At 58.5% G+C, this 24,722-nt stretch overlaps 2 protein-coding genes across 32 annotated transcripts in view; both read right to left on the reverse strand.

Annotated features, from left to right (window-relative positions):
- Positions 1-16,980, reverse strand: part of LOC136019309 (histone deacetylase 8) — a 57,695-nt gene extending 40,715 nt beyond the window's left edge. For 5 of the 31 annotated variants that reach the window (XM_065689386.1, XM_065689387.1, XM_065689383.1 and 2 more), the window contains exons 1-30: positions 16,773-16,963; positions 16,447-16,605; positions 15,872-15,919; positions 15,166-15,334; positions 14,707-14,789; positions 14,133-14,213; positions 13,627-13,725; positions 13,365-13,511; positions 12,991-13,044; positions 11,268-11,390; positions 11,070-11,165; positions 10,333-10,440; positions 10,051-10,129; positions 9,484-9,618; positions 8,358-8,467; positions 7,598-7,742; positions 7,295-7,373; positions 6,704-6,879; positions 4,666-4,842; positions 4,223-4,317; positions 3,883-4,022; positions 3,593-3,749; positions 3,347-3,426; positions 3,075-3,153; positions 2,856-2,985; positions 2,393-2,494; positions 2,060-2,175; positions 1,686-1,724; positions 540-584; positions 162-332 (exon numbers count right to left, since the gene is read on the reverse strand). In XM_065689386.1, the coding sequence (XP_065545458.1) occupies positions 162-332; positions 540-584; positions 1,686-1,724; positions 2,060-2,175; positions 2,393-2,494; positions 2,856-2,985; positions 3,075-3,153; positions 3,347-3,426; positions 3,593-3,749; positions 3,883-4,022; positions 4,223-4,317; positions 4,666-4,842; positions 6,704-6,879; positions 7,295-7,373; positions 7,598-7,742; positions 8,358-8,467; positions 9,484-9,618; positions 10,051-10,129; positions 10,333-10,440; positions 11,070-11,165; positions 11,268-11,390; positions 12,991-13,044; positions 13,365-13,511; positions 13,627-13,725; positions 14,133-14,213; positions 14,707-14,789; positions 15,166-15,334; positions 15,872-15,919; positions 16,447-16,605; positions 16,773-16,850 (3,300 nt within the window). In that variant the 5' untranslated portion in view covers positions 16,851-16,963. Of the gene's footprint in view, positions 1-161; positions 333-539; positions 585-1,685; positions 1,725-2,059; positions 2,176-2,392; positions 2,495-2,855; positions 2,986-3,074; positions 3,154-3,346; positions 3,427-3,592; positions 3,750-3,882; positions 4,023-4,222; positions 4,318-4,665; positions 4,843-6,703; positions 6,880-7,294; positions 7,374-7,597; positions 7,743-8,357; positions 8,468-9,483; positions 9,619-10,050; positions 10,130-10,332; positions 10,441-11,069; positions 11,166-11,267; positions 11,391-12,990; positions 13,045-13,364; positions 13,512-13,626; positions 13,726-14,132; positions 14,214-14,706; positions 14,790-15,165; positions 15,335-15,871; positions 15,920-16,446; positions 16,606-16,772 lie in introns of those variants that run through there. The other 26 variants (XM_065689380.1, XM_065689381.1, XM_065689375.1 and 23 more) reach the window with 18 other exon arrangements.
- Positions 16,981-20,451: 3,471 nt separating this feature from the next.
- On the reverse strand, positions 20,452-23,269 carry BMP15 (bone morphogenetic protein 15). The gene is made up of 2 exons (XM_065689446.1): positions 22,601-23,269; positions 20,452-22,130 (listed from the first exon to the last, which is right to left on the reverse strand). Exons 1-2 carry the CDS (start codon positions 22,917-22,919, stop codon positions 21,355-21,357), a joined length of 1,095 nt encoding a protein of 364 aa, XP_065545518.1. The 5' UTR covers positions 22,920-23,269; the 3' UTR covers positions 20,452-21,354.
- Positions 23,270-24,722: the final 1,453 nt, after the last annotated feature.

The raw sequence follows: 24,722 nt of genomic DNA on the forward strand, positions 1-24,722 counted from the left end.
GTTACTGTGCAAGGTGCCTATATGGCAGCTTTCCAGGGCCAGCCTGTCCAGGAAGCATATATCCACGCAAGCTGCCCTAGCAAGGCTAGTGCATGGGACCCACAGGCTCACATGCATGGAGGTAGGCACCAGCCTAGGCAGGTGGCCAGCACCCAGCTCACCTTCTGCAGGACCTTCCAGACCTTCTGGTAGAAGCCCACAGGGACACGGTTGAGGGCCCCATCCAGCCGCCGTCTCCGCTGCCACTGGCCCTGGCGGCTGTCCTTGCTGCCCTGGTCTTCCAGCATGCTTGAAAAAGAACCTTGGTCCAGCAGCTCCGTGTGCCCAGGAGACTGAGCCGACACAAGACAAGGACCACAGAGGCTGCTGTAAATACCCACAAGAACACACCCTGCTGCTGCCCAAGAGCTTGTGCTCCCCCAGCCTGGCTTCCACCCCCCACCACAGCAAAGCCACCCTGCAGCACCCCTAGCACACAGCTCCTTTGTGCAGCCACAAGCAGGTCAAATACACACATACTGCCAACAAACACCAGTTACCAGAGAGGACTTGAGGTCAGCATCCCCGGACTGCAAACCGAGGGGCTGGAGGAGAAAGGGAGAGACCAAAATCAGACCGTACTGGAGCAAGCAAGCCATGACGGCAAGCAGAGCAGCAGCAGCAGGGACCAAGCTCAGGTCACAGGGCAGTTATCCCAGGGGCTACACTTAGGTGGAGAAGCAGTTTCAAAGGGCAAACCTGCAGGAAGTCACATGTTAGCACCAGAGAGGAAGGGCTGCACCTCGCAGGGTGGCTGCAAGGCCTCCGCATACCGGTGCTGCAGTGGCAGCGAGCTCGTGCTGGTGGGCACATGCGAGCAGGGCTGCTACTGCTACTGCTCTGCTGGCTGCTGGCATAGGTGTGGTTTGGTCTCAGGCAGACCAGGGGGCCAGTAGCAAGACCAGGCAGTAACAAGGTTGCTACTACCTGTGGACGACCCTCCTCATCACATACATGGCCCCTCTTGTAATGCCAGGTTTCCCGTTGCTGCAGACAGGGCATAAACCTGCTGCCAACAGCCTGGTCCCTGCAGGCCCTGTCTTTTTGGGACTAGAAGTCAGGACTTGTCCTGGACACATGCTAGGCTACAGAGGAAGTCCTTGTAGCTGGGCAGGAGCTTCTTCCCCCAGAGAAGAAACAGCTGAGGAGACTACAGGCAGGATGCAGCAACCACCAGTGAGCTACTAGACAGAGCCACTGCTGGTCACTGCACTAGAGTAATATCACCTCATCATGCTCAGCAAGTTTTCATGGGTATAATGGAGTCTATTAGGCCACAGCAGCTATAGAGCACAGATCCCAGCTGGTTCTAATGACAACACACAATCTAAAGAAGGCTTCCTCCCTGCCAGCCCAAATATGGCAGGTCTCGCACAAAGGGGGAGCTCCTCTAAGGCTGTGGGACAGTGCCAGCCCTGGGCCCCACAGCACAGTGGGCAATGCCAACCTTTTCCCAGGGAGCCAGCCTCCCTTCCAGTCCTGAACACAGCAACCCTGCACCTTCAGAGGGGCAGCCAGCTCACTGCTACAGCAGCTCACTCAGGTTTGCTTAGGAAAGCCTGCTAACTCATGCATGCTCGAAAGCTGCCCTGGTGTGCGGCGTAAGGGACAAAAGCTGAGAGTGCGGGAGGACCAGAGGGCATCACCTTACTTCCAGCCAGAGACTGCCTACGCTTATCCAGCTGCTGCAAGAGAAGAAGGAAATGACGTTTCTGCTGCTGGAAGAGGCCCACCAGGACACCAGCAACGCCTGGGACGCTGCATGGTCCTTCCCACCCCTGCACCTCCCAAGCGCTCCTGTGCTCCCCTTCTACTGCTCGCTCTGCCAAAGAAATCCCAAGTCCCATTAACAGGTTTGCTCCAGTTCTCCCCACAGGGCAGGACTGGAGCTAAAAGCAGATCCTGGAAGCAGCTGCAAGCTCTCTGAAGCCCAGGAGCAAGCTCCCTCCTGTTTCCCCATCGACCCTTGCATGTCCTGTAGCTGTTTCTGGCAGGAGCAGCCTGCACCACCTGCCCTCACCTGCTTGATCTCACTTTTCAGCTTGATGATGCCGGAACGCTCGTGCTTGGTGGCCCCGATGGCCCCCACCTCACAGATGGAGATAGCAGTGGTGAGCGATGAGTCGACTGATCGCACTGGAGAAGAGAGGCCTGGAGTGGGTACCGTGGCTCAGGGCACACACATTCCTTGCCTCTGCTTGGGCACTGGTACCTCTGCACACCCTCGCCCTCTATCCCAGCCAGCACCAGAGATCCCTGAGCACAGCACACAACTGCTTCAATTCAGGCCACGCTCTGCACCAGCACCCAGCTTTGCCCAGAGATGCTCTCTCAACCCTGCTGAGAGACTCACCGCTCCTTTCCACCCCAAACTCCTTGCCAGAGAGGATGTGGTAGAGGAGGCTCTTCATGTCTGATGGGCTGAGATTCATCAGGTTCTCAGTGGCTTCTCCAGCTGGAGAGAACAGAGCTGGGATGTCGTACCCCACTTCACAGCCCTCCTGGGGCATTTCTACCCTGCACACCATTCTGTCAGCAGGGGAAGCACTGGTACAGGAGCTCATCCTCCAGGGACGTACACTAACTCCGGGTTTTGCCTATAACAGCAATTCTTCCCCATGCTAGCCCAACACATGACTGAATATAGACTGATGTGAAATTACCCCCCTGTACCTGAGAACAGTCCCTGGCACTTTCAGTGCAGGGTCTTGCCCAGGAGCTGAGCTGCCAATTTTTAACAGCACTTGTCTTCCCTGCTGATGGGGTCCCGGTTGCAGCAGCACCCCCCAGTCAGGTGCTGTCCCCACTGCACGTACCCGAGCAGCGCAGAGAGTGTGCCAGCTCCGTTGCCATCACCTGAATGATGAGCCCGATACGAATGCGGAACATCTCAGCGAAGAGCACAGGCTGCGTGCGCATGTACATGGCCAAGTATACCATGATCTCCTAGAGGTGAAAGGGCAGGTCACTCCACTGCTGTTCTCACCAGGGCAGACAACCCTAGGCCAGGGTCCTCTGTCACCCTGGCCCATCACCTGGGTGAGGATGGACACACTGAGGTTCTTCTCGCTGGCTTCATCAATAAGGCGAACAAGCTCCTCATAGGGGATTGGGCTATGGAGGAAGCAGAGAAAGTGAGAGGCAGCAGAGCGAACCCTGCGTCCCTTCTGGTCACCAGTGCCCACAGGGGAGAGACGCAGGCTGGGGATGGCCACCCAGAGCCACTCCTCCCACAGGCCTCCAAGGCAGCAGGTTCACATCCAACCCCAGGCCAGCACACGCCAAGAAGCAGAGAGGCCACACTCACGCAGAGATTGTCTTCTCACGCGGCTCCGGGGGCAGCCCCACTGTCAAATGCTTCTGGTGAGACAGGAGGTCAGTACAGGCCTGGGGACAGAAAGGGTCACCCCGGGCATCACCAACAGCTCAGGGCTTGGACCTCGGCCCAAGGCAGGGTGAGACAGAGCAGATGCAGGTGCAGTTTGCCTGCCCACTCTACAGCCTCCTCCCCGACAGATCTCAGCCAGCTGGAGGCCAAATGCATGGTTGTTACCTCATCCAGAGCTTCCACCTTCTTCTTGAGGATGCCAGAGATGTAGCGGATCAGGGCCCACTGGCGTGTGTCCCCCACCCGCATGTACAGCTCAGTGAGGAGCTCCTTCACTGTGGGGCCAGGCTCACTGTCAAGCCCCGTGTGCCACTCAGGTCCTCTGCATTGAAGGAGATCCTGGGTTACAGCCAGCAGCTTGCCCTGAAGCAGCCCTGGGCTCTGCAGGTGGGGACAACTGCATGGCTGTGCTGTGCTCTGCTCAGTGAGCCTGCAGTACGCGGAGCTCGCCATACTTGAGGATGTGGAGCATGTAGAGGATGTCCGCTTGCTCCTGCAGCGTGGGGCAGACACGCAGCTGGTCCACCAGTGCCTTGCAGTCTACATTGCCATCCTCATCGCGGGGTAGGTTCATCTCTGCATAGAGTGTGTGGCTCTGAAGGGAGACCCATGCTCCTGGTTAGCACCACCAGCACCCCACACCAAGTGCAGCCTGGTTGTGGAGCTGAGGACATTCACCCATAGACATTCCCCCTCACCAAACACTAACCCTTCCCCATGCAGCCCCACAGAGACCCTCTGGCTCCAGCTGAAATGATGGCATTGCCTGGCCAGCCTGAGAGGGACAGGGCTCACCTTGCCATCCCGATCATGCTGGTGGGATGAACCCAGCAGCTTGACAGACTGCTGGGATGCCTGGAAGATCTTGCTGGGGACATACATCCCAACATCTAAAAGAAAACCAAGGTTGGTGCAGACACTTCCCAACCCCAACCCACCTCACATCTGACACACTATGCCCCTGCAGAGAAGTGGGCCGTGGGAGAAGCAGCCCCATCCCACCGTGCTAGAGGAACACCGCAGGGAGTTGTCATTGCTTATCATTCAAAATTTTCCATAAGGAATGTACAAGCATCAACTCCAAGATATTCCAATGGTCAGGACTAACATGATGGACATAACATGGGCTTCTTTTCAGCCTATGGGGCCCAGGCATTGCACAGCTGGGAAAGCTCCCAGAGCCCTCAGCCTTACCCCTGGGCTTGACCAAAGGCACAGAGGGTGCTGGAGTTACTCACTCTGGATGTGAAGGTCCCTGGCCTTGGATGCCAAAGACATGAGGTCACGGGTGGTGTGGATGGCAGCGCGGAAGCGGCTCAGGCCTCCCCGCTGTGCAGTGGGAGGCAGGTTCACCTGTGGAGCTGTGCGCTGCAGCAAGTGGTCCAGGTACTGAGCAACCTCGTCATATGTGTCTGCTGAAGGGGAGGCACAAGAGGGGGCTCAGCTGCTTTGTGCCCCAGGCTCAAGAGAGCTCTCGCCTGCACCTCAGTGAGGGTGAAGCTTCGCCGGCTGAGCAAAATGGCAACATGGGGCTGTTGCCTGAAGTCATGGCCATGACACCCCTGTTCCCACTCTGCTCTGCTGCCTGGGACACTGGCTGCCAGCCGGGCTCCCTTGCAGTCCCACCCAGATGAAAGAAGCGATGGGGATGCAGCATGTGCTGGGTCAGAGCCTGCGCAAGGATAGCAGAGCCTTCCCCAACCCCACAGCGACCCTCATGCTTGCTCCCTCCAGGGATGATAGGGGGAGGCACAGCCAGGGGCAGCCTGTCCATGTGAAGTGCTTGGGAGCACCCCAGCACAACAGGGGCCTCATCCAAGCAGGACTCCAGCATGGGAGCAAGGCAAGGTGGGGTTTACAACATAGTTATTTCTAATTAGAAATTACCAGTTATTTCTAATTAGGAGTTAGAGAAGGAGCTACAGCTCCTGCCTTGCTCTTTGCCCAACCTACAGCAGCTGCCATCACTCCTAATGCCACAACAGGAGCACAAGGGCCCACCACTCATTTCCTGCACCATGGACGTGAGTGCTCAGAAGCCACCTCTCTCCTCAGCCAGGAAATAACAGTGATGGGCATGTCCCAAGGGGGAGATGCCCCATGCCAAAGCAATGCAACACAAGTAAGAGCTGTTGAGCACTTCCAGCCAGTGGGCCAGGGCAAAGCCATGCTGCTCTCCAGCTGGCAGATGAGCTCCATGGCATGTCCTTCTTCAGGATGTGAGATGCAGACAGTATCAGAGGCCCACATCACAGCATTCCCTTTCCATATATGGCAGGGATGCCTTATGACAGTGCCTGAAGGAAGAGTCCTCCAGACATCAGGCTCGAGAACATCATCCTGTCTGGCTGCAGCATCTGACCACAGGGAACACTTAAAATTAAGTTCTGTAAGTGCTGTAGAGAGGCTAGGCAGGCCCCATCTCCCCTTGGGGCTGCGGAGAAGCAGACACCTCGGAGAAGCCCAGGTGCAGCCTACAAGGAGACTTCAGGCAAAGCAAAAGGAGGGCAAGAGAAGTGAGTATTCAGAGTCACAGCAGTGCAGACACTGGCTGCAGAAGCAGCAGAGGCAGAGCAGACTGATGGGAAGGCTGGGAAGATGACCAACACTAGGTCACACAGGAGGATGCACCCAGGCCTGTTTGCAAGGGAAACTGCAAACTTTGCACCCCACCACGGTCTCAGGACAATATGGGTCCATCATGCTGTGGTGGGCCAAAGCTCTCTGAGGCACCATATCCACAGCAGCAAGACCTCAATTTGGAACCCACTGGAGCAGCTCCTGCCTAGAGAGGGTCAAAGGCTTTGGGAAAACAACGCCTGGATTGCTTAGAGACATGGTGAGTCTTCCCCACCATCTTGGGTATGATCCCATCACTTTCTGCACTGTCACTGGTGTACCAAAGATCCTAAGCCCAATCTCCCAAGCAGAGGCAGGTTGCCAAACCTGTGTCTCTTCCCTAAGCAACAGCCAGACTGGCTGATTCCAGAGCATCCTCCATGCTCTCCATGTCCACAACAGGTTCAGCCCTGGCTGGCTGGGAAACCCGTTGGTGAGGCTGCATGAATTCACCTGGTCCCACCCCACTGGTGTCACCCTGAGCATCACCCAGACAAGGTTATTGATGGAGGGTCAGATGTGAACAGAAACATGGTGAACACCCAAGTGTATGAAGAACATGGTGGCAGGTGCTGAGAGGGTGGTTGGGTGTTACGGGTTTACGGGTGAGTTTGGCATTTGCTACGCCACAGCAGCAACTGGCCTGTTCCCCCTTACCATCCTCTGCTATCTGCAAGCCATGCAGCCACTCCTCGGCGTCTAGCTCCTCAGAGCTGCCAGTGCTGAGCTCGTAACTATTGGCAAAGACCTTACCCTCTGGCCCAGGGTCCATAAAGCTGAGGTGCGTTCGGCACGACGTTGTCAGGAACTCCGACAACTTACCCGTCTGGATCCTGGGCGAGAGGAGGGGAGGTCACACAGAGAGGAAGGGGGGTGCAGCACCTTTGGCTTTGCATTCTGGATACAGGACAGACCCTTTGGCAGGGAGAGATGCTCTTGCCCAGGAGCATACTATGCCCCCATGCCTGCTTTAGCTACCTGCAACTCCTCCAGCCACAGGCAGGCATGAAAGGGCTGCCCAAAAGGTATTAGAGGGATCCTGCAGCCATATGCTTAGTGGCATAAAGAGCTATGAACTTTCTCACATCTCCTCTGTTGGGACTGTAGCCCAGGGGTGCGCTTACAGCCTAGCACACCCCAATGTACTCTCCACAGCTTGTTTCCCAACAGCTGATGCTCAGGCCCAGCAGGTACCCTCACAAACAGGCTCTTGGGGGCCACCAGCCCTCTCCAGGAAGCTGCACTCACCTTGCACCACCGAAATACCCATCCTGCAGCTTCCGCAGCATCACCAGCACTGTGGGGTGTACACTTTTGCCAGATTCATCTGTTGGGGACAGAGACAGAGGCAGTCAGGCACTCCCACTGCTAACCCAGTGCAGCTCCTTTGAGCAGCAAGCTATTCACAGGATGCTCCTGGCTCTTTACAGGATGCTTCTGGCTCCTCCAGCCCCACCATTACTGACACAGCTGCCCACCCACTTCCTCCTGCATGGGCTGCTTCCCAGGGCTGCTCTAGCCAAATGCCTTGCCAGGTTGGAGGGTCTATACCGAGCATGGTGTGGGAGACGAGGAAGGTGATGGTTGGCTGTCCGGTCATCCTCCAGCGGCTGCAGAGGTACGAGAGGTCTGTCCTCAGCATCTCCACAATCATCCTGTTGTCAAGAGCCAGGTAGAACTGCTGCTGGTCTATGAACTGCGAGGATGGGAGGAGACATGATCCCACAGCCACCTTTAGCGCCACCCACATCTTCCCACAGGCACTCAGCCAGGCCAGCCACACAGTGCACCCAGTGATCCCCTGCACCAGCAGCATCTCCCACCTCACCTAGTAAGTGTCAGTACAGCCTAGAAAGGCACCCTCAGCCCCCAGGGCAGCTGCTGGCCACTAACAACTACAGCAAGGTAACACCACAGCTCAGCAGCAGTGTCACACAAGCCCCACACAGTCACCGGTCTGTGCTGTGTCCATCCCAAGCAAACATGCACTTCCCACAGTGCCAGGCTTGCAACCCTGCTCATCCCTCCACCATGTTGGACACAGGGGACAGAAGGATCCCTCTCCTGCCATCAACCTTTTCCTAGTGCTCTTGTCAGGGTGAGCAGAGATTTCCATCCAACACTGATCACTGGAAGGCTGAAACCATCTCCCAGCATGCACATAGCCAGGACCACCAACTGCTGCTCCACACCACAGAGCTGGGGCGGCTCCAGGCTGTTCAGAGGGTGTTCAGTGGCCCCTGAGCACTCAGCCAGTGGGGAACCCTCCTGCCTAGTTCCAGATATCCTGGCAGCGGGGAACGGCACCCACCTGTGGAGTGAATGTAAAGATGTTCTTCCTGATGTTGTAGAGCTTGGAGGTCCCAAGGACGCCCATGTGCCGATAGGGTCGTCCTGTCAGGCACATCTTCTTGTTGCGGCCTAGGGGTCCAGGAGGAGGAGTTTTTAGTGAAAGCCTCCTCATGAAAGGGATGCAGCAAGCAGAGGCATGCTTCTGCGCTCCCAGCCAGCAGGAAACAGCTGGTTTGTGCTTGGGATACCCCAGGACCTTGTGTTGTGCTGGCATGGCTCAAAAGCACAGTGATGCTCTATCCCACAGCCCTGCCCAGCAGCTAGAGACACCGGGCGCGCCCCAGGAACACTTGCTGAAACACAAACAGCCTGTCCTGGCTTCCACAATGTGCTACACCTCTGGGTTTTGGGGTACGTTGGAAGCCGGAGCAAGACCAGGGGTTCCCCCCTGCACAGGGCTGGTTCCCCAAAGCCGAGAGCTCTGTAAACATTCCCATTGCTCCTGGAATTACTCTCAGAGCCCAGGATGGTGCAGCAGCAGCATCACCCCTCACTCACGTCAGCCCTGGCAGCTGCTGAGCTGTTCCCCTGCTCCCTTTGCCCATGTTACACTTGGCATTTTGGTGGCTTAAATTAGCCAGTGCGTGCAGCCTGTGGTGGGTCAGGCTCCTCCTCTGGCCCAGGCCAGGTCTCCAGCTCCACACAAGCCCTGTGCCCAAAGGGCCGCTGCATCAGGTAACGACCCTGCCAACCCTCCAACAGCGGCCACCTCGCCTCTCCTACAGGCTTTCTCAGCAAGCTAGTCACTGCCAGGGGACCTTCTCTGGGGTCTGGCTTGCTTCCCCCACTGACATCTGGGACACACGAACAAAAGCTGACTCCTGTCCACACCAAGTCCATCCTATAACCCCTGCCTGTCCCTGGGGTGACTGTGCAACCACAATGCCAAAGCTTTACCCATTTTAGAATTACCCTGCATTGCACTGTCTGCCACTCCAGTTCCCCTTGGGCCCAAGTTTCCCTTTACCAGGCCAAGGAAAAGGTAGCAGAGCCACCATTAGCTAGCACTGATGAGCAGCAATGCCAGGGTATGGGACAGACCCTTCTGCACCCCTTTTTCTGCAGATGCAGGGAGCCCAGCTTACCCAGCCGGGCATAGATGTGGCTAAGGATGCGAGCAGGCTGCACTCGGATGGGGTAGACATCTGCCACAGTCTCCACATCGATGTCCTCCTTCCTCAGGGCAGCCTTGATCCCCTCTGTCTCTGCCAGGATGCACACTGCAGAGGGAGGAGGACAGGTTCAGTGTGGCAGGGGCACCAGAGTGAGGAGTGCTGCTCTGCACCTCTGGGGACACGCAGGTGCTAAGTCACATAAAGGTGGCTATCTGGGGTCTATCTGGGAACCACTTCCCACTGCAGAGGTCTGCCTTGCTCCCCCTGACACTCTCTCCACCCAAGCCTTCCGTCCTGAGTGGCTTTTCAACCTTTTCAACCTGTCTGCAGAGGAGGCTGTAGCTGGTGGTGTTTCCCTCGGGGTAATGCAGGGTGGAGCAGAAGGACTTAAACCCCATCTTACACCCACCTTGCCAGGGCTGAGACCTGCCGCACTGGCAGCCACCCAGCCAGCAGAGCCAGCCCCATGAACTCCATGCAGGCAGAATCCCCAGGCCTGCTAGGCACACAAGTTTGGAACTGGGCCCTTTCTCTCACCTTGAACCACCACATCAGGCTTGGGGACAGTCGCAAACCGGCGGTTGAGGGGATCTATTTCACCAGGAGCTAGAAACCCCTGAGGAAAAAGAGGTATGAGGAGATCAACATTTCATGCGCAGGGTACAGTGTGTGATGCCTACAGACAACCCACCTTTAAGAGGTCCTGCAGGGTGGAAGTGACAGGTTCCCCATGGTAGGGGGCACAGGGTGGCAATATTTGCCCTTTCAGAGCTCAGAGCCTCGCCCTGCAGCACCCCCTAGCACTAGGGATGACCATACCTCAGCCATCAAGCAGCCCAGGATGTAGAGGGACTGCCCCCACATGAGCGGCAGCTTGCCCATGGGTATCCTGTCCACAGTGTGAGGGTTCCTGTACTCCTCATCCACCTGGAAGGCAAGCCAGGAGGTCAGGGAGGGATCAGCACGCACAGGATGCTGTGAATCATCATCATTGCATTTCAAAGTTCAGCAGTTCCAGGCTTAAAATAAGAACCTGTGAAAGCATTTGCCACAGAGGGCCCAAAACCTCCCAGCTGTGTTCCTCACACCTTCTCGTGATTGCCCTAGGCACCCATGCCAGACACATCAGCCACTCAGTATTTTGGTTCCCAAGATGCTGAGATATCCCCCTGGAACGGCTGACATTCCACAGGAGCACTGGGGCAATGCTCCGGATGCTACAGCACCCAGGCACCAGGAGGCAGTCACTCTCAGCCCAGGCTCACACATCCTCAGCACCTCCTCAGCCCAGCTCTGTGTGTCCTGAGCTCTCACAGGACTCGAGCTCCAGGCTGCACCCTGTCAGCACAGCACCTTGTGTATGGGGGCAAGAAATGATTTTTTTTGGAGGGGGGGGGGGACGTGAAATAGCAGGTTGGGTTTTGTTTGGTTGTTTGTTTTTCTCATGGGGTTTCCATGTGCATGGAAGCCACCATGTGCGAGTTAACAAACCGTTAAAACCTGATCGTAATTACCTGATTATATTTCCACTCCCACTGTAGCTCAGGACCACTCACCTTATCTGGCGGAACACTGTACAGCTCCGGCACCAGGCGTACCCCATTCTTCCCCTTGATGAGAACCCCCTCGAGGGCTTCCCGGTACTCCTGCACCTGAAGATAGAGGAAAAGGAGTCTGCCCTGGGCCTGGCTCCCCACATGCCTCCTTTGCCAGGGACTTCTTTCCAGCAGCATGGCAAGTCCTGCCTCCTTTACCTGCTCCATGTTTCCACTGAAAATCCCATCGATGATCAGGTACGCCCAGAAGAGGGGCCACTCGCACTCAATGTTTTCAAACAGCTTCAGCTCTGCAGGCTCGTAGTAGGCGCGGTTGGGGTCCTGCAGGGAGGGTGACAGCGGTGAGGGTGGTGGGTGGCAGGATCCCTTCAAACAGGACTCCTACTCCCCCTGAGGCCCCAGCCTCAAAATGCCCTCCCAGTGCTCTTCTGCAGATGATGGCTGAGAAAGCCAAAAAGCAGCTTCAGCTCCAAGCTATGTTCTTGCCATCAAGCATTCTCTCCCTGATCCCTGCTGTAATGCCACAGGGACTCACCCTGCCTGGGCACAGGGAACCTAGCCTGTCCCCAGGAGAGCACCTCAGAGCCCTGTACAACAGCACAACATCCCCCTTGCTGCCCTGGGGCACCTGCATCCCCTTCACCTTGCCTGCTATCCCCTAGCCCCTCAGCCCCTGCCTCTTCAAGCATCATCCAGGCTTGGGCTAGAGGGCAGGGGCCCTTCTGCCAGTAGGTAGGACTGCAAGCCTGGCACTAGGGAAGGGGTCAGGATGGAGACCTGCCTGTGACGAATCCTCCCACCCCAGATGTGTGTGCTGTAGTGCTCCAGGGGACCTATGATCATCAACCTTCCCTGCTGCCTGCTTCAACTCTGCTGCAAAGAAGGGAGACGGGTGGCCTTAGCAGACAGTCAGGCAGAGAGCACACAGGGAGCGTGTGTATTCTCTAGTGCCTGCACAATGGCCACAAGCTCCCAAACTCCAGTTTGACTCCAGGCAGCTGCAGTGCCTCTGCAGGCAGCACTGCCCTTCCTGCCCCTCACAGCTTCCCAAAAGCAATCCATGGCTTTGCACTCTGGCAAAGCTTGAGGGGTGGAAAAGTCAGACTGGAAATGCTGCTGCTCTTCCCTGGCTCTGGAGAGATGCAGCCACACATGCTGCCTATTATGGTCAGGTCTGAAGAGGCACAGCAGAGGAAAAGCATTTAGAGACACACACGCCCCAAGGAACCCCAGCACATAATAGGCCCAATGGGTGATGATTTAAGACCCTCCAAGTACCATTTCCTGGTTCTGTGGTTATAAAACCAGGACATTGCTTATAAAATTCTCCTGGTTTCCCACCCCAGAGCAAGAGAAGAAAGGCTCCATTCACTCTGCTGAGAGCCAAGTGCGGCAGCACACAAGCTGCCTTCTGTCCCAGGAGAGGCAGAAGCAGGGTTAGTGCTACTGTAGAGCCAGGTTCCAAGATGCACTCTGTGCCTGTACAGTGACAGTGACTGTACAGTGTTGAGGGAGGAACACTGCAGTCACCTCCACAGGCCTCCAGTCCTCACCCAGAACTTGTGCAGCCTGAAAAGAACTGGGGAAAGAGCCCGCCATGGCAGGGCTCCCCCATGGGGCAGAGTCCCATCTTCCCCAAGCCTAAGAGATACATACTGCCAGGTCCCAAGATGCAGAGCCAGCCTCTGCCCATCTGCCATGGGCACTGACGGTATGTACCACCTCTGCAGTGGGCTCTGGCATTTTGGGAAGCCTTGCCCAGACCCATGACACTGCCTGGGGCTGCTCAGGGCTCTCATCTTCCCCATGCTCCTCACCATAGCTTTGACGCTGCACCAGGGGCGCTGCAAACGCTCACACTGCTGATGCTTGGCACTGCTGTTTGGGGGTGGGGGGAGGCAGCAGGGCTGAACATACCCACCTCTTTGGGAGTCCTGTATCCATCCCGCAGGAAGCGGCAGCAGCCATAGCGCCCCTGGGAAAGAGGGAGGGTAGTGCTTAGCAGGAGGAGGAACAGCATGAGATACCTCGTACCTTCAGTGCAGAAGCAGAGGTGGTCCTCCTCCAGCAAAATACCGTCTCACTTGCTCACCTAGAGCTTAGGCACTACAACCACAGCCTAGGGCCTCAGCACATAGGACTCACTTGGCACACCCTGGCCACGAGTCATGGAGACTGAGAGAAGACTCGGCCCACCACCTCATCCCTGAACATGTTTTTGAGGAGAAAAGGGCTACAGCAGTTGGGACTGCAACTGCCTCCTAGGGAGGGCAAGACAAGGGCAGAGCCACTCACCTGCAGTTTCGTGATGACCTCTTGCTTGGTGATCTCCACCAGCTCACTGTCCTCCACAGCAAACGCTGGGTAGGAGATGACAGAGAGCACACTGGCATCAACTTCCTTGGATGTGGAGGCCCTGGGCAGCATTGAGTGGAGGATGGACTGGTTGGAGAGGAAAGTAGGGGTGCTTAGGTTCCCAGGCCAGGCATCATCCACACCACAACCCCAGCAGATCACAGTTCATCTTGCAATGGTGTAAAGCCCATGCAGGTCTCACCTGGCAATGCTGGACCTCATCTGACAGCACCCTTATCACAGACTGTGGGCCTCCCTTTGCTCCAAAGAGATCCAACTCATCCAGTGCCTCCAGGGCAGCCTGCAAGCAGGGTGAGACCCAACGCTGCAAGTCCTGCACCACACTGCTCACCTGAAAGCACTCTCACCCTGTGCCAGCCCCTGTGTGTGCCACACTTCCGAAATTTAAACAAAACGCAAACCCTGCTGTGGCTGCAGAGCACCCCAGTAAGAACATAACTACATCTCACAGGCCCTGGACATTTCTGCCACACACCCCAATTAACTTCTCACTCCTGGTTCAGGCACAACTTGGGCAAGAGGAGCAGTTTTATCCCAGCACACAAAGTGAAAAGCCTTCCTCCCCAGGAACTATCACTGCTTGGGGAGTTGAGCTTCAGTAGTTCAACATGCCCAGCCTTCTCTACAAAAAAAGCAGCATGGGGTCACCAGTGCTCTCTGGCACCAGCACCTCTCCCCCCAGCTCACCTTGGCCATGCCGACAGAGCTAGCATTCAGCTCGGTGATACCCTGGTTTGTCTTGTCTCCGCGCTCCCATATCCCAAAGTCCTGTGCAGAGGCAGTGGCACATCGGAGTTGGCAATAGTTCACAGCATGCCCAGAAAGTCTTCAAATCCCACCCTGCAGAGGGGGCAACACCAAGGGGCCGTGGCCTGTTCCCCAGTTAACCATGGCAATGCAGCCAGCAGGGTTGGGCAGCAGCACCTCAGGCCTGGGGGCTGGCGGGGGCCCGCAGTGGGACAGATTCTGCCTTGCTTCAACCCCCTCCCCGGACACGGTCCCGCACCTGGTGCCAGAGGATGGTCTGCTGCACCAGGCGCGCGTACCTGTCCAGCCGCATGCCCAAATTGCTCCAGCTGTGCACGGCAGCAGCTACGGTAGCAACATCGGGCATGACGGTCAGCGGCACTGGGGGGCCGGCCCACACTGCTCCCAGCAGGCGCAGTGGGACTCTGCCCAGTGGAGCCCAGGAGCGACCCACAGCTGCCCTTGGGCACCAGCCCACCACCTGCACCCTCTTTCCCCAGCAAGGGCTACCCACCGCAGTTTTGTAGGCTGCTTCAATGTAGAACACGAGGTTCTGGATAAAGTTGACTTCATCCAGGCTGTGGATGATGTGGAGGCCTGAAGCAGGGGGAGCAATTCACATTAGTCGCCCCAAGCCCACAGGCAACCCTAGGAAGAGGATGTGGTGACCCAAGCTGGCCCCTGTGCCCCTCACAGCACGCCTGCCCAGGGGAGCCACATCCTGACTGGCTCTCATCCTTACTCCCACCCTGTTATGGAAACTTTGAGGCTTCAGGCAAACAGGGGCTCTTAGACAGACAGACACCAAGGGGCCCAAATCCACACTGGGTGCTGCAAGTATAAGAAAAGAGGGAAGTCACAGAGTCCACTGAAGGAGCTTGGCACCCAAGAAGTTGCACCCAAAACAAGAACGTGGAAAAGTCTGGGAGATAAGCATGCTCAAAGCTGCAATGGCATCCCCCAACAGCATCACCTGAGGCTGTCATCTGTGCCAGCATGAGCAGGTAGAGAGAGGTGGCATCCATCTGTAGGTGACCCCACTCATGGTCCCCCACCACAGTGGCACAGGTATGGGTGTTGTACTTGGCATGCAGGCAGTCCTTGGTGCTCTGGCTGTACTTGAACGCCTCCACCTTGTCCACCTTAAGAAGAGCAAGGAGATGCAGGGATTCATGAAACCCTGTCTCCAGAGGTCTGGCAGCCCTGCAGACAAGGGCTGACCCATGCCATCAGCCCAGCATGCGGCACCACGCCTGGCAGAGCAGAAATCCTACAGCCCCCAGACTGAGCCCCTCCACGCACCAAGGGTCATGTGCCACCCTAGTGCAGGGCTGCAAGCATGGAAGGCACGCAGACATGGCTGCACTGAGTGCAGCAAAAAGGGCCATAAATGCTCTCAAGAAGAGCTGCAGAGTTCCAGCACCAGCCAGGCCACAAAAGAAAGGAGCAGGTGGCAAAGGCTCTGCTGGCCACCAGCCCACAGCACTGGGACTTCCATCACACCAGGGACAGATGCCAACTCAGACTTTATTTCAAGACTTGTTGGAAGGAGGCCTCCCCTCCACTCACCAGGGAAGGCTAGGGAGAGATGGCACAGTTGGGACTGACTGTCTCTGTAGCAGAGCTGGGCTTTGAGGGGACCACTTGACCCTCGGAGCCACTCTCCCCAGCCCCCTTACCTGTCTCATCATGCACTGGAGCAGCCCCCGCATCAGCTTCACCACGCTCTGCAGGAACAAGGAAAGCAGCCTTGTAAATCCCCATGTGGCCGGCAGAAGCCCTGACTCAGGATCAGCTGGCTGCTGACCTTTGTGGAGCTCTGGAGTCTGTAACTGGAGCTCCTGCTCACATTTCCAGGGCCCCTTTACCCTAGGCAACAGCACAGGGAAGCATGATTTCTTGGCCAGCCAGCAAAGCCAAGCTACCATACAGGGGAACAGGATGCAGCTTGCTAGCCTCTCGGAGAAGGACTGCATCCCGAGATCACCCCAGAGCCAGAGAGCTGGACCCCCTAGCTGTGCTCCACCGTGCTCTGGGAAGAGCAGGCTCTGAGGTCCTTTCCTATTGTGTGCCTTGCCCTGCACCTATGGCCAGCACTGTCCCCATCCTCACTGCACAGCATCCCATGGCCCCTTGGTCCCAGAGCCTGGCTGCGCCAAAAGCAATCCATCCAGGAGGTGACAGTTGAGTCTGGGTACCACCGGTCAGACTGGACGGCCGCCACGGGCCCTCCCTCCCGCCGGCTCCCTTCTACCTGCTCCAGCTCGTAGGCCTTGGCTTTGTCCTCGTCGCGGTCGGCATTCTTGCGGTAGGCCAGGCCCAGCCCCCACACGGCCAGGACGCTGTAGACGTTATCCCGCACCCAGGCATCCCTGTGGTCGGCGCTGGCGGGGAGCAGGCCCGTCACCGCGTCCTGCAGAGGGGGCAACACCGAGGGGCCGCGGCCCGTTTCCCAGTTAACCACGGCCAACGCGGCCAGCAGGATCGGGCAGCAGCGCCTCAGGCCCGGGGGCTGGCGGGGACCCGCGGTGGGGCAGGTTCCGCCCTGCTCCGACCCCCTCCCCGCACACGGTCCCGCACCTGGTGCCGGAGGATGGTCTGCTGCACCAGGCGCGCGTACCCGTCCAGCCGCACGCCCGAATTGCTCCGGCTGCGCATGGCGGCGGCGGCAACACCGGCCGCGACGGTCAGCAGCACTGGGGGGCTGGCCCGCGTTACTCCGTCCTGGCAGCGCCGCGCCCCGCCCCCCGGCACCTCCCGCTCGCTGCCGCCCGCAGTACTGCCCCGAGCATCGCGGCACCTTAGGAGCGGCCTCCCCGTCCGCGCTGGTCCGCGCCTTCCGTCCGCTCTGCGCTTCCTGCCCGCGGCGGCGGTCCCGGCCCGCCGGGTGCTCACTACGGAGCGAGCAGGACCCAGCTCCCGGGGGAACCCGGCCGTCACGCGGTGGAGGGCGAGGGGAACGGGGGCAGGTGGCGGCGCCCCCTGGTGGGAGGAGGTCTCGCTGCGCTGCGGGCAGACACCGGGACTGCACTGACACAGGGGCACGCGTGCCAGGGTGCGCGCACGGACACACAGACCGGCGTATGGGCAGACACAGGGATGTGTGTATCAGCGTGGACAGGCACACAGCGGCATGGACATGCACACCTGCACATACACCTACCGGCGTAAACATGTGCACAACCAGACCCATGTGTGCACGCGCATCCATGCACACACGTCTGTACACACATGTGCATATATACTTACTGGTGCACTTCCATTAGTAAATAGCACATACACACGTGGCACATACAGGCCTCCACACATATACACATACAGAGACAGGAATACATGCACATGCACACATATGTACATCCAGATGAGTGCACACATATGTACATCCAGATGTGTACACACATATACATACCCACGTATACACACATATGCATAGACATACATATACATGCATAGACATACATACACACAAGCACACATACATCTCCCACGCACATACATAATCATATGCATGCACATGCACAGACATAGGCACAGGCACATATTTATACACCTACATGCATAGCCACAAGCAGACGTGTGCATATGCACAAATATGCTCACATGCACACAGGCACATTGGCAGCGTGCAGGTGCGGTGGGCTCCTTGGGGTTCCCAGCATCCCTCTCCCCATTGGGGCAGGTGGGTGCCAAGCGGGGGCTGTGGTGGACTCAGCACCCATTGGGTGAGAGGCCGGAGTCCATGTGCCACCCTATGCCACCCTGGAGCACAGGGTAACCCCTGTGTAACCTGTTCATCTTTGCACAGGCAGATCAGGAAGCTGCTGGAAGCAGGCAGGGAGCAGTGGGTTTATTACCTACATGGAACATCCGGAGTGGCTGACCTACAGCAGCGCCCCAGGGGCTTGGTGGCACATTCCTTCCCCAGGGTTGCCAGGGTACATGTGGCTGCTGAGGAGTCCTGTCGTGGCAGTAAATGCACGGTGCACTCTGGTCTCCGGTGGCCCCAGTGCAGGGTGGAAACTCCTGGGGTTGCTGGTGGCTGTCAGCACTCGTACTGTGGTGGGGCACAGCGTCTGGCCCTGTAGGGCAGAGTGGCCATGAGCACTGTGCCAGAGTCCCGGCGGGGAAGCATCTCTGGGCTGGGGAAAAGCTGGGTTCTGCTGAGGCTTGGCCATTGGGCTGCACATTCTGGGGCACTGGGACAGGGACACACTGCGACTGGGGTGCCTGTAAGGTCCCTGATCTGAGGAGAGCAGGGAGTGGGGTCATGTCCCAGGGTGGAGAACTCCCGAAGCTGAGGAGGCTGATGGGATTGGGGTACTTGTGAGCCCCAGGGATGGGGACATTGGGGTACATGGGTGAGTGCCAGGGCTGGGCACAATGTAGAGACAGAGATATGTGTGGTCCCAGGGGTGCAGACGAGGCTGGGCAGGGGGTAAAGCAGGGGACAAGCAGGGGTCCCTGCTCACCTGCAGGCCCTGGTGACACACTCAAGGCTGCAGTGGCAGTGGGCACCTAGGGGTCTGCTGCCCACCATCCTCCAGATGGGTGTCATGTGGGGCAGCCTGGGGGGGCACTTGCCCCCTATCTCTACACAGGGCTCCTGCAGCACCCAGAGGGGCAGATGGGGCAGAAAAAGGGGTGCCAAGCCCCCGAGCCCCTGTTGTCCACCCTCCATGCCCAGACTCACATGGAGAGAGCTGGGGAGAAGCAAGAGGAGGGAGAGGAGCAGCACCAGGCTGGTGGCAGTGCCCAGAGGAACAGAGGAAGCCCCCCTGGCTCTGCCACCTTGGTTGGTGCACAGCACGGCAGGGGCTGAGGCTGCCATGATGCTGTTAGCTCTGGCCATCAGTGCTGCCGCTGGGCACTGCTCCTCCCAGGTCACGGCCCTGCACAAATATTTGAGTTGCCACAGGTGGCAGGATGGCCCCTTGTCACCCTTTGCATGGCCCAGGGGTGCCCCAGGGCACACGGCTGGGAGCCCTGCACCCTCTGCATGGCTCTGCCCTGACAGCCCTGGTGCTGGTACGGGCACGATGCCATGGTCAACCAGGGACAGTGGCTCTTTCTGTGAACTGCTGCTCCTCCATCCCTTTGGCAGCACAAGCCCCACTATCAGTGCAGAGGAAATCACACTGCTGGTGCAGCCCCTCAGCACCTTGGGGTACCCAAAAGTGTCCAGCCTAATTGGCACAACAGCCCACCAGCACAGTGCATGCAAGGACACAGGGCTGGGACAAACCCCAGTGCCCATCTGCTTCTGGCCACCCAGCAGGTATGAGGGATGCTCACAGCAGGCCCGGTTACAGGTCTGAGCCATGGGTAGCACCAGGCACTGGCATCTAGTGATGACCAGGGCTGGAAGTATGCCCAGCTCCTGTGCCTTTCATCATGGCTTGCCTGGATGAGCCCACTGCACACATTTAATGATTGACAGGGGTAAATCTTCCCTTTGGGGTCAGGTCCAGGAGCATCCAACAAAGCAAAAGTGGTTTCCCTACCTGAGGCTCTTGGCAGGATGTGTGCCCAGAGGCATGAGAGGATCACAAGGTTCTAAAGCTTCTCAGTCTGTCAAGATGGGGAAGAAACCCTGGAGCTGGCAGGTAGGGTAGGGGGCTGAACAGCACCCTTCCCCACAGCAAACACCCCCAGGAGGGAACAAGTGCTGAAACATCCCCACAGAGCTTGGGACAGAAATAACAGATGGGGCTAGAGGCCAAGAGCCGCAAGATGAGGATGCAGAGACAGTACCCAGCTGGCAGTGCCATCAAGCACTGGGAACAAGGATTACTGCTGCCACCCATGCCTCACTGCTCAAAGAAGGGGAACTTTGTCCCAGCTTTGCAAACATGGGCTGTTGTGCCCTGGAATGGGCAGGTTTGCCTGCAGACACCTTCCCAAAATAACCCTGGCAGCCAAATGCCTTGGCCATGGTGTCAGACAGCCCAGAGAGATACAGCACAGTGGTCCCCCAGGAGCTGCCCCATGTAGAGGTACAAGAGAATCTCTTGTCCCCAGCCACACCAGTGCGGCTGCCTGCAGCCAGACCCCATCTTCCCTGACCCAGGGCAGGCTTATGGTCCAGGGCAATCTTTCTTCTGCTTGAACCAGCTGGGCTTTAACTCTTGCACACAGCAGGGATCAGCACCCACCCTCTCCAGCACAAGCACAAGGATGGCTGCACAGCAACACAGTCTGCACCAGCCTGGCCGTGGGGGAACCCGCTGCACCCCAGAGACAGAGCAAGAACAGGCCAAGATGGTCTTTAGCAAAATCCATCCATTTATTTATTTACACAGTCAGCAATAAATAGAGGAAAGCCAGGTGGCTGGAGTGCTGGAAGTGCAACCAACCCTTCCAGGAACAGGCACGGGCTGGGAGGCCAAGCCCCATGAAACAAGAGTGCAAGAAGGTGGAGGGACACTGCAACTGGGGACACAACCCCTGAGATAGGGTGAGACTTGAGCTCTGCTAGAGGGCAAGCCAAAGAGGTGAAGGACAGGATAGGGGTGGCGGAGGAAGAAGCAGACAGAGCCTACACAGGCAGCTGCCTGACCCCAGCAGTGGGAACAGAGCTAGCAGCTTGGGTCCTTCCAGTTTCCATAGCCTCCTAGAGCAGAACTGCTGGGCAGGAGATGGATCCCCCTCCCCAGAAAGCCCAATTCCCAGCCCAGTGAGATGCGGCTGCAGCTGGGACTAGACAGGATTTGGGTGCACATGAGGTGGGAAGGAATCCCACAGGCAAGACTGCATCAGATACTGATAACACCAGCTTGGTGCCAAGCACAAGGACATCTGGACTGCTCACCCTCCCCCTGCCCTGGCTCCACCAGAAGATCGCCAGCCACATCTTAGGAGCTTCATGCTCCAGTTCAGGGACACAGCTCTCCTCCGGGAGCATCAAGCCAAGCCCTCCTGCCCCCCAAAAGCGGGCAGCAGCCTTGGGGCTGCAGGAAGGACAGATGCCACAGGGCAACCACCCCATCACAGGTGCCTGCCTTTAAAAAACTACAATTTACATAAAACTGCCGTGGTAAAACCTTCCTGCAGAAGAGTTGCCATGCAGGGAAGGGAGACAAATCACCCCAGGCAGAGCAAGACAATCCCTGGAGTCCGATGTGGCAGGGCCAGGCAGAGCCTAGGGCAATGTGCCCGGGCAGCATTACCGGCAGGTGCAGGACTCTGCTATCATGTTCTCATACTCCTTGTAGAGGATGCTGCCATCACGCTCGATCATGAGAACACTGATGGGGCTGTAGCGGTAGGGGACACAGGAGGGCCAGGGCACATTGGCATCCACCAGCTGATGGACAAAGCTTTGCACCACAGCGTGGTTGGGCGCGTGGTAGTCATGGCGGAGCAGGCGGGGACAGGCACCCTTGCAGTAGCGCGGGTTGTAGCGATGGGGAGCAATGATCCAGTGGTCCCAGCCCAGCTGGGCAAAGGTGACGGGGAAGGGGCGCAGGGAGCAGTCACTCTTCTCCCCTTCCTGCTCCTGCAAGTAGCCCGGCAGGTCGTGGGCCAGTATCCCCGTGTCACGCCGGTGCCGATGGGGCTCTGCCGCCAGAGATGCCAGTCCAGCCTGGGTGTCGTTGAGGTAAAGGAGGAGGAAGGGGTGGCTGGGGACTACCGGGACATCGCTGCCGCTGGCCCGCCCGGCACGTACACAGACGTGCCGCAGTGCCAGGCTCCCTGCGCTGCCGTTCCCTGGCACCAGGTAAGGGGTGACATCCGCTTCGGCCCAGCCGCGGCGCGGACGGGCGACAGGGCTGAGCAGCGCCCCGGGTCCGTTGCTGGTGTCTGATAGCTCCAGGGCACAGAGGAGGCGACCACGGGCCAGCGGTAGGCTCGGCAGGTAGACTACGGTTGCTCGGAGGAGATGCTCGGCCTCAGGCTGGCCCTCCAGGCGGTAGGTGAGGGGCTGCACGTACCAGCGACCTGCGGGGAAGCAGCAGTCAGAGCCCCCGGTACAGCGTGGCACAGCGTGGCACAGCAGGCATTGGCCCGGCACAGCCTTCCCGCAGGAGGAGGTGCTGCACGCAGCAAGGGGCTGCTGCCGCGGGGCTGCACGGAGACCTCAGCAAACAGCAGCTGTGTGCCACAGCTCCCCTGCTGGGTGAAGGGCAGAGAGCGCCTCGGGCAATTCCCACCATCTGCACCAACACCACTGCCCAGGAATGAGAAGTGGAGAGGAACATGAGGGGCTGGCAGTGCCCTGCCCATCTCACGCCTAAGGCAGGGACAGGCTGTGGCCCCGGCCAAGGCAGACCCCACAGTGGACGTGCCAGCCCTGCCTGGAACTCTGTGAAGAGGGGGAAGGAGGCAGGCAGAGAGACCCCAGGGCTCAAACCCACCTCACCACCTCTGCTAAGCTCCCACACTGCCTTTGGTGCCTGCCTGCTCCTTACCTGCCCAGGGCTGGCCCCCATGGGGACTGGTCCGGACCAGGCGGATGGTGTTGGTGCCCAGGCTGCGGCTGTGGCGGGGTCGTCCTTCGCGGTCAGCAGCGCGCCGGTACAGGCTCAGCATGTAGTGCAGGGGTTGCCCGCCTGCTGGCCCTGCTCGCCAGCCCTGGCTGCCCGGTGCCCGCGCTTGCAGGGCCTGCAGGAGGGGCAGAGCAGGGACGGCAGGCAGGGCGCTGGGGGACAGTGGGGACCGGCTTGTAGCCCGGGAAAGGGGCACAGCGAGAAGAAGGAGGAGGCTGGTGAAGTGATGGAGCAAAGCCATAATAGGTGTAGGGGGAGGTGGGTGAGCAGGGCAAGGTGAGGCTGGCCAGCAACAGGATTAGGGGGAGCCTGCAGTTATGCTTCTCTCACATAGAGAGGCAGAGCTGGTCACTGGCACCAGAAAAAGGACCCCAGGGTGCTACCAGCTGCTTCTGTTGTTCAGAAACAGAAGGGGGAAGGGGAGATGGGGGACAACACACGAATGCAAAAAAGGGTGCAAATTCCAGACTAAAACCCCGACCAGGGCAAAACCAACCGGACAAGCACCTGGCCTTGGGGCTGTAAAGGTGCTGGGGCAGGGGGTGGGGTGGGGAAGACCAGCTTGCTCAGCCCACCTGCTTCTGGCCAGCCTCTTCCTGCAGAGTAAGAACTCCTGCCCCAGGGGCCCGTTTTAAAGCCACGGTCCCAATCAAGGTTTAAAGGGCCAGGAGCATTCAGGAGCAGGGGAGTGGGGCTGGAGCCTGGTGGCTCTGCTAAGGTGAGAGCCCCCTCAGCTTCTCTCTGACCCATGCCGACTCTGGCAGTGGGCTCAGCACCTTTGTGCCCATTGCTGCAAGCTGGGAGACACTGCCCAGAGCAGGCACAGAGCCTGGGTACCTGTGCCTAGGCAGGCCCCATGGCGCAGCCAGGCTGCCCAGTGCCTCACTTTCCACAGCTGAGAGATGGGCATCAAGCCCATGACACACATAGTTGGGCAGAGTGACCCAGAGCCCAGCAGTGATGAGTGAAGCCAGGGCAGCCAGTGGTACCCACACTGCGGGCATCACCATGCAGCTATGCTGGGCTTGGCTGTCCCAGCTCTCACTGATACAGACCATTTGAAGCATTACCCATACTGGAGACGTGGCCACCCCAGCTCTGGTGCTGCAGTGGCCTGCCGGTGCTTGCCTGAGGCAGGCTCTGGGGGCACAACACGGTGCCCCCTGCAGAGCACCGGGCATGGTGCCCTGCTCCTTAAGGTGCTGCAGCTCTCCTGCTAGGATGGAGGGAGCCAGGCGGGGTGGACACATTGTTTGGGAACCACTGGTGCAGGCAAAGGGACATGGGGGGAGTGGGGAAAGGGGTGTTGGTGCTTCCCCCCCTTTCTGGTACCAGGCAGGCACAGGCAAGGGCTGGCACAACTGTGGGGTGCTGGGATGGGGAGAGGGCGGAAGTGCTTAATGGGGTGTGAGGCCACGTGAGAAGCCAGGGTGCAGAGCCTGCAGAGCCTCACGCTTGGCTGGGCAGCACCGGTTACTCATCTGGGAAAGGGCATGGGGGCAGCAGAGCCTGAGGGTGGGAAAATCCAGGCATGGCAGGAAGTGGCCATGAGTGAGGGGCATGGCAATGGGGAGTGGAAAGGCTAAGTGGGAGGCACGGGCAGTGCAGGAGAGTCAGGCCAGAGGTGGACATGTCCAGACAGTGCGAGGCGGGCTGTACATCCCTGCTGACCAGGCTCCAGCACCACAAACAGCCTGGGGACGGCCCTGACCCCCTGCCCTGGGACACTGTGGTACAAGGACAGGTCACGTGCACTGGGCTGCCTGCAGCTGGGCTGGCCAGGGTGCAGGCAGGGTTCAAGGCCAGCACTGGTGGACTAGGGCTGCCAAGAAAAACTCCAGGGATCCTTCCCATGCTGGAGCCAGGCAGCCTGGGAGGAGCTCGCCAGCCTGGCACCACAAGCCCACCCTCCTGGGCGCCCACCCAGCCTACAGGCAGCCAGGGCCAAGGGCGTTGCTGGCAGCACAGAGCTTTCTGGGCCGGCTGCTCTGTCTAGGAAGCAGATGAGTAAGAGCCATGGCCCCAGGCGGGAAGGGGAGGAGCG

The sequence above is a fragment of the Lathamus discolor genome, chromosome 9 (genome assembly GCF_037157495.1).
Source record: "Lathamus discolor isolate bLatDis1 chromosome 9, bLatDis1.hap1, whole genome shotgun sequence".
Lineage (NCBI taxonomy): Eukaryota > Metazoa > Chordata > Aves > Psittaciformes > Psittacidae > Lathamus > Lathamus discolor.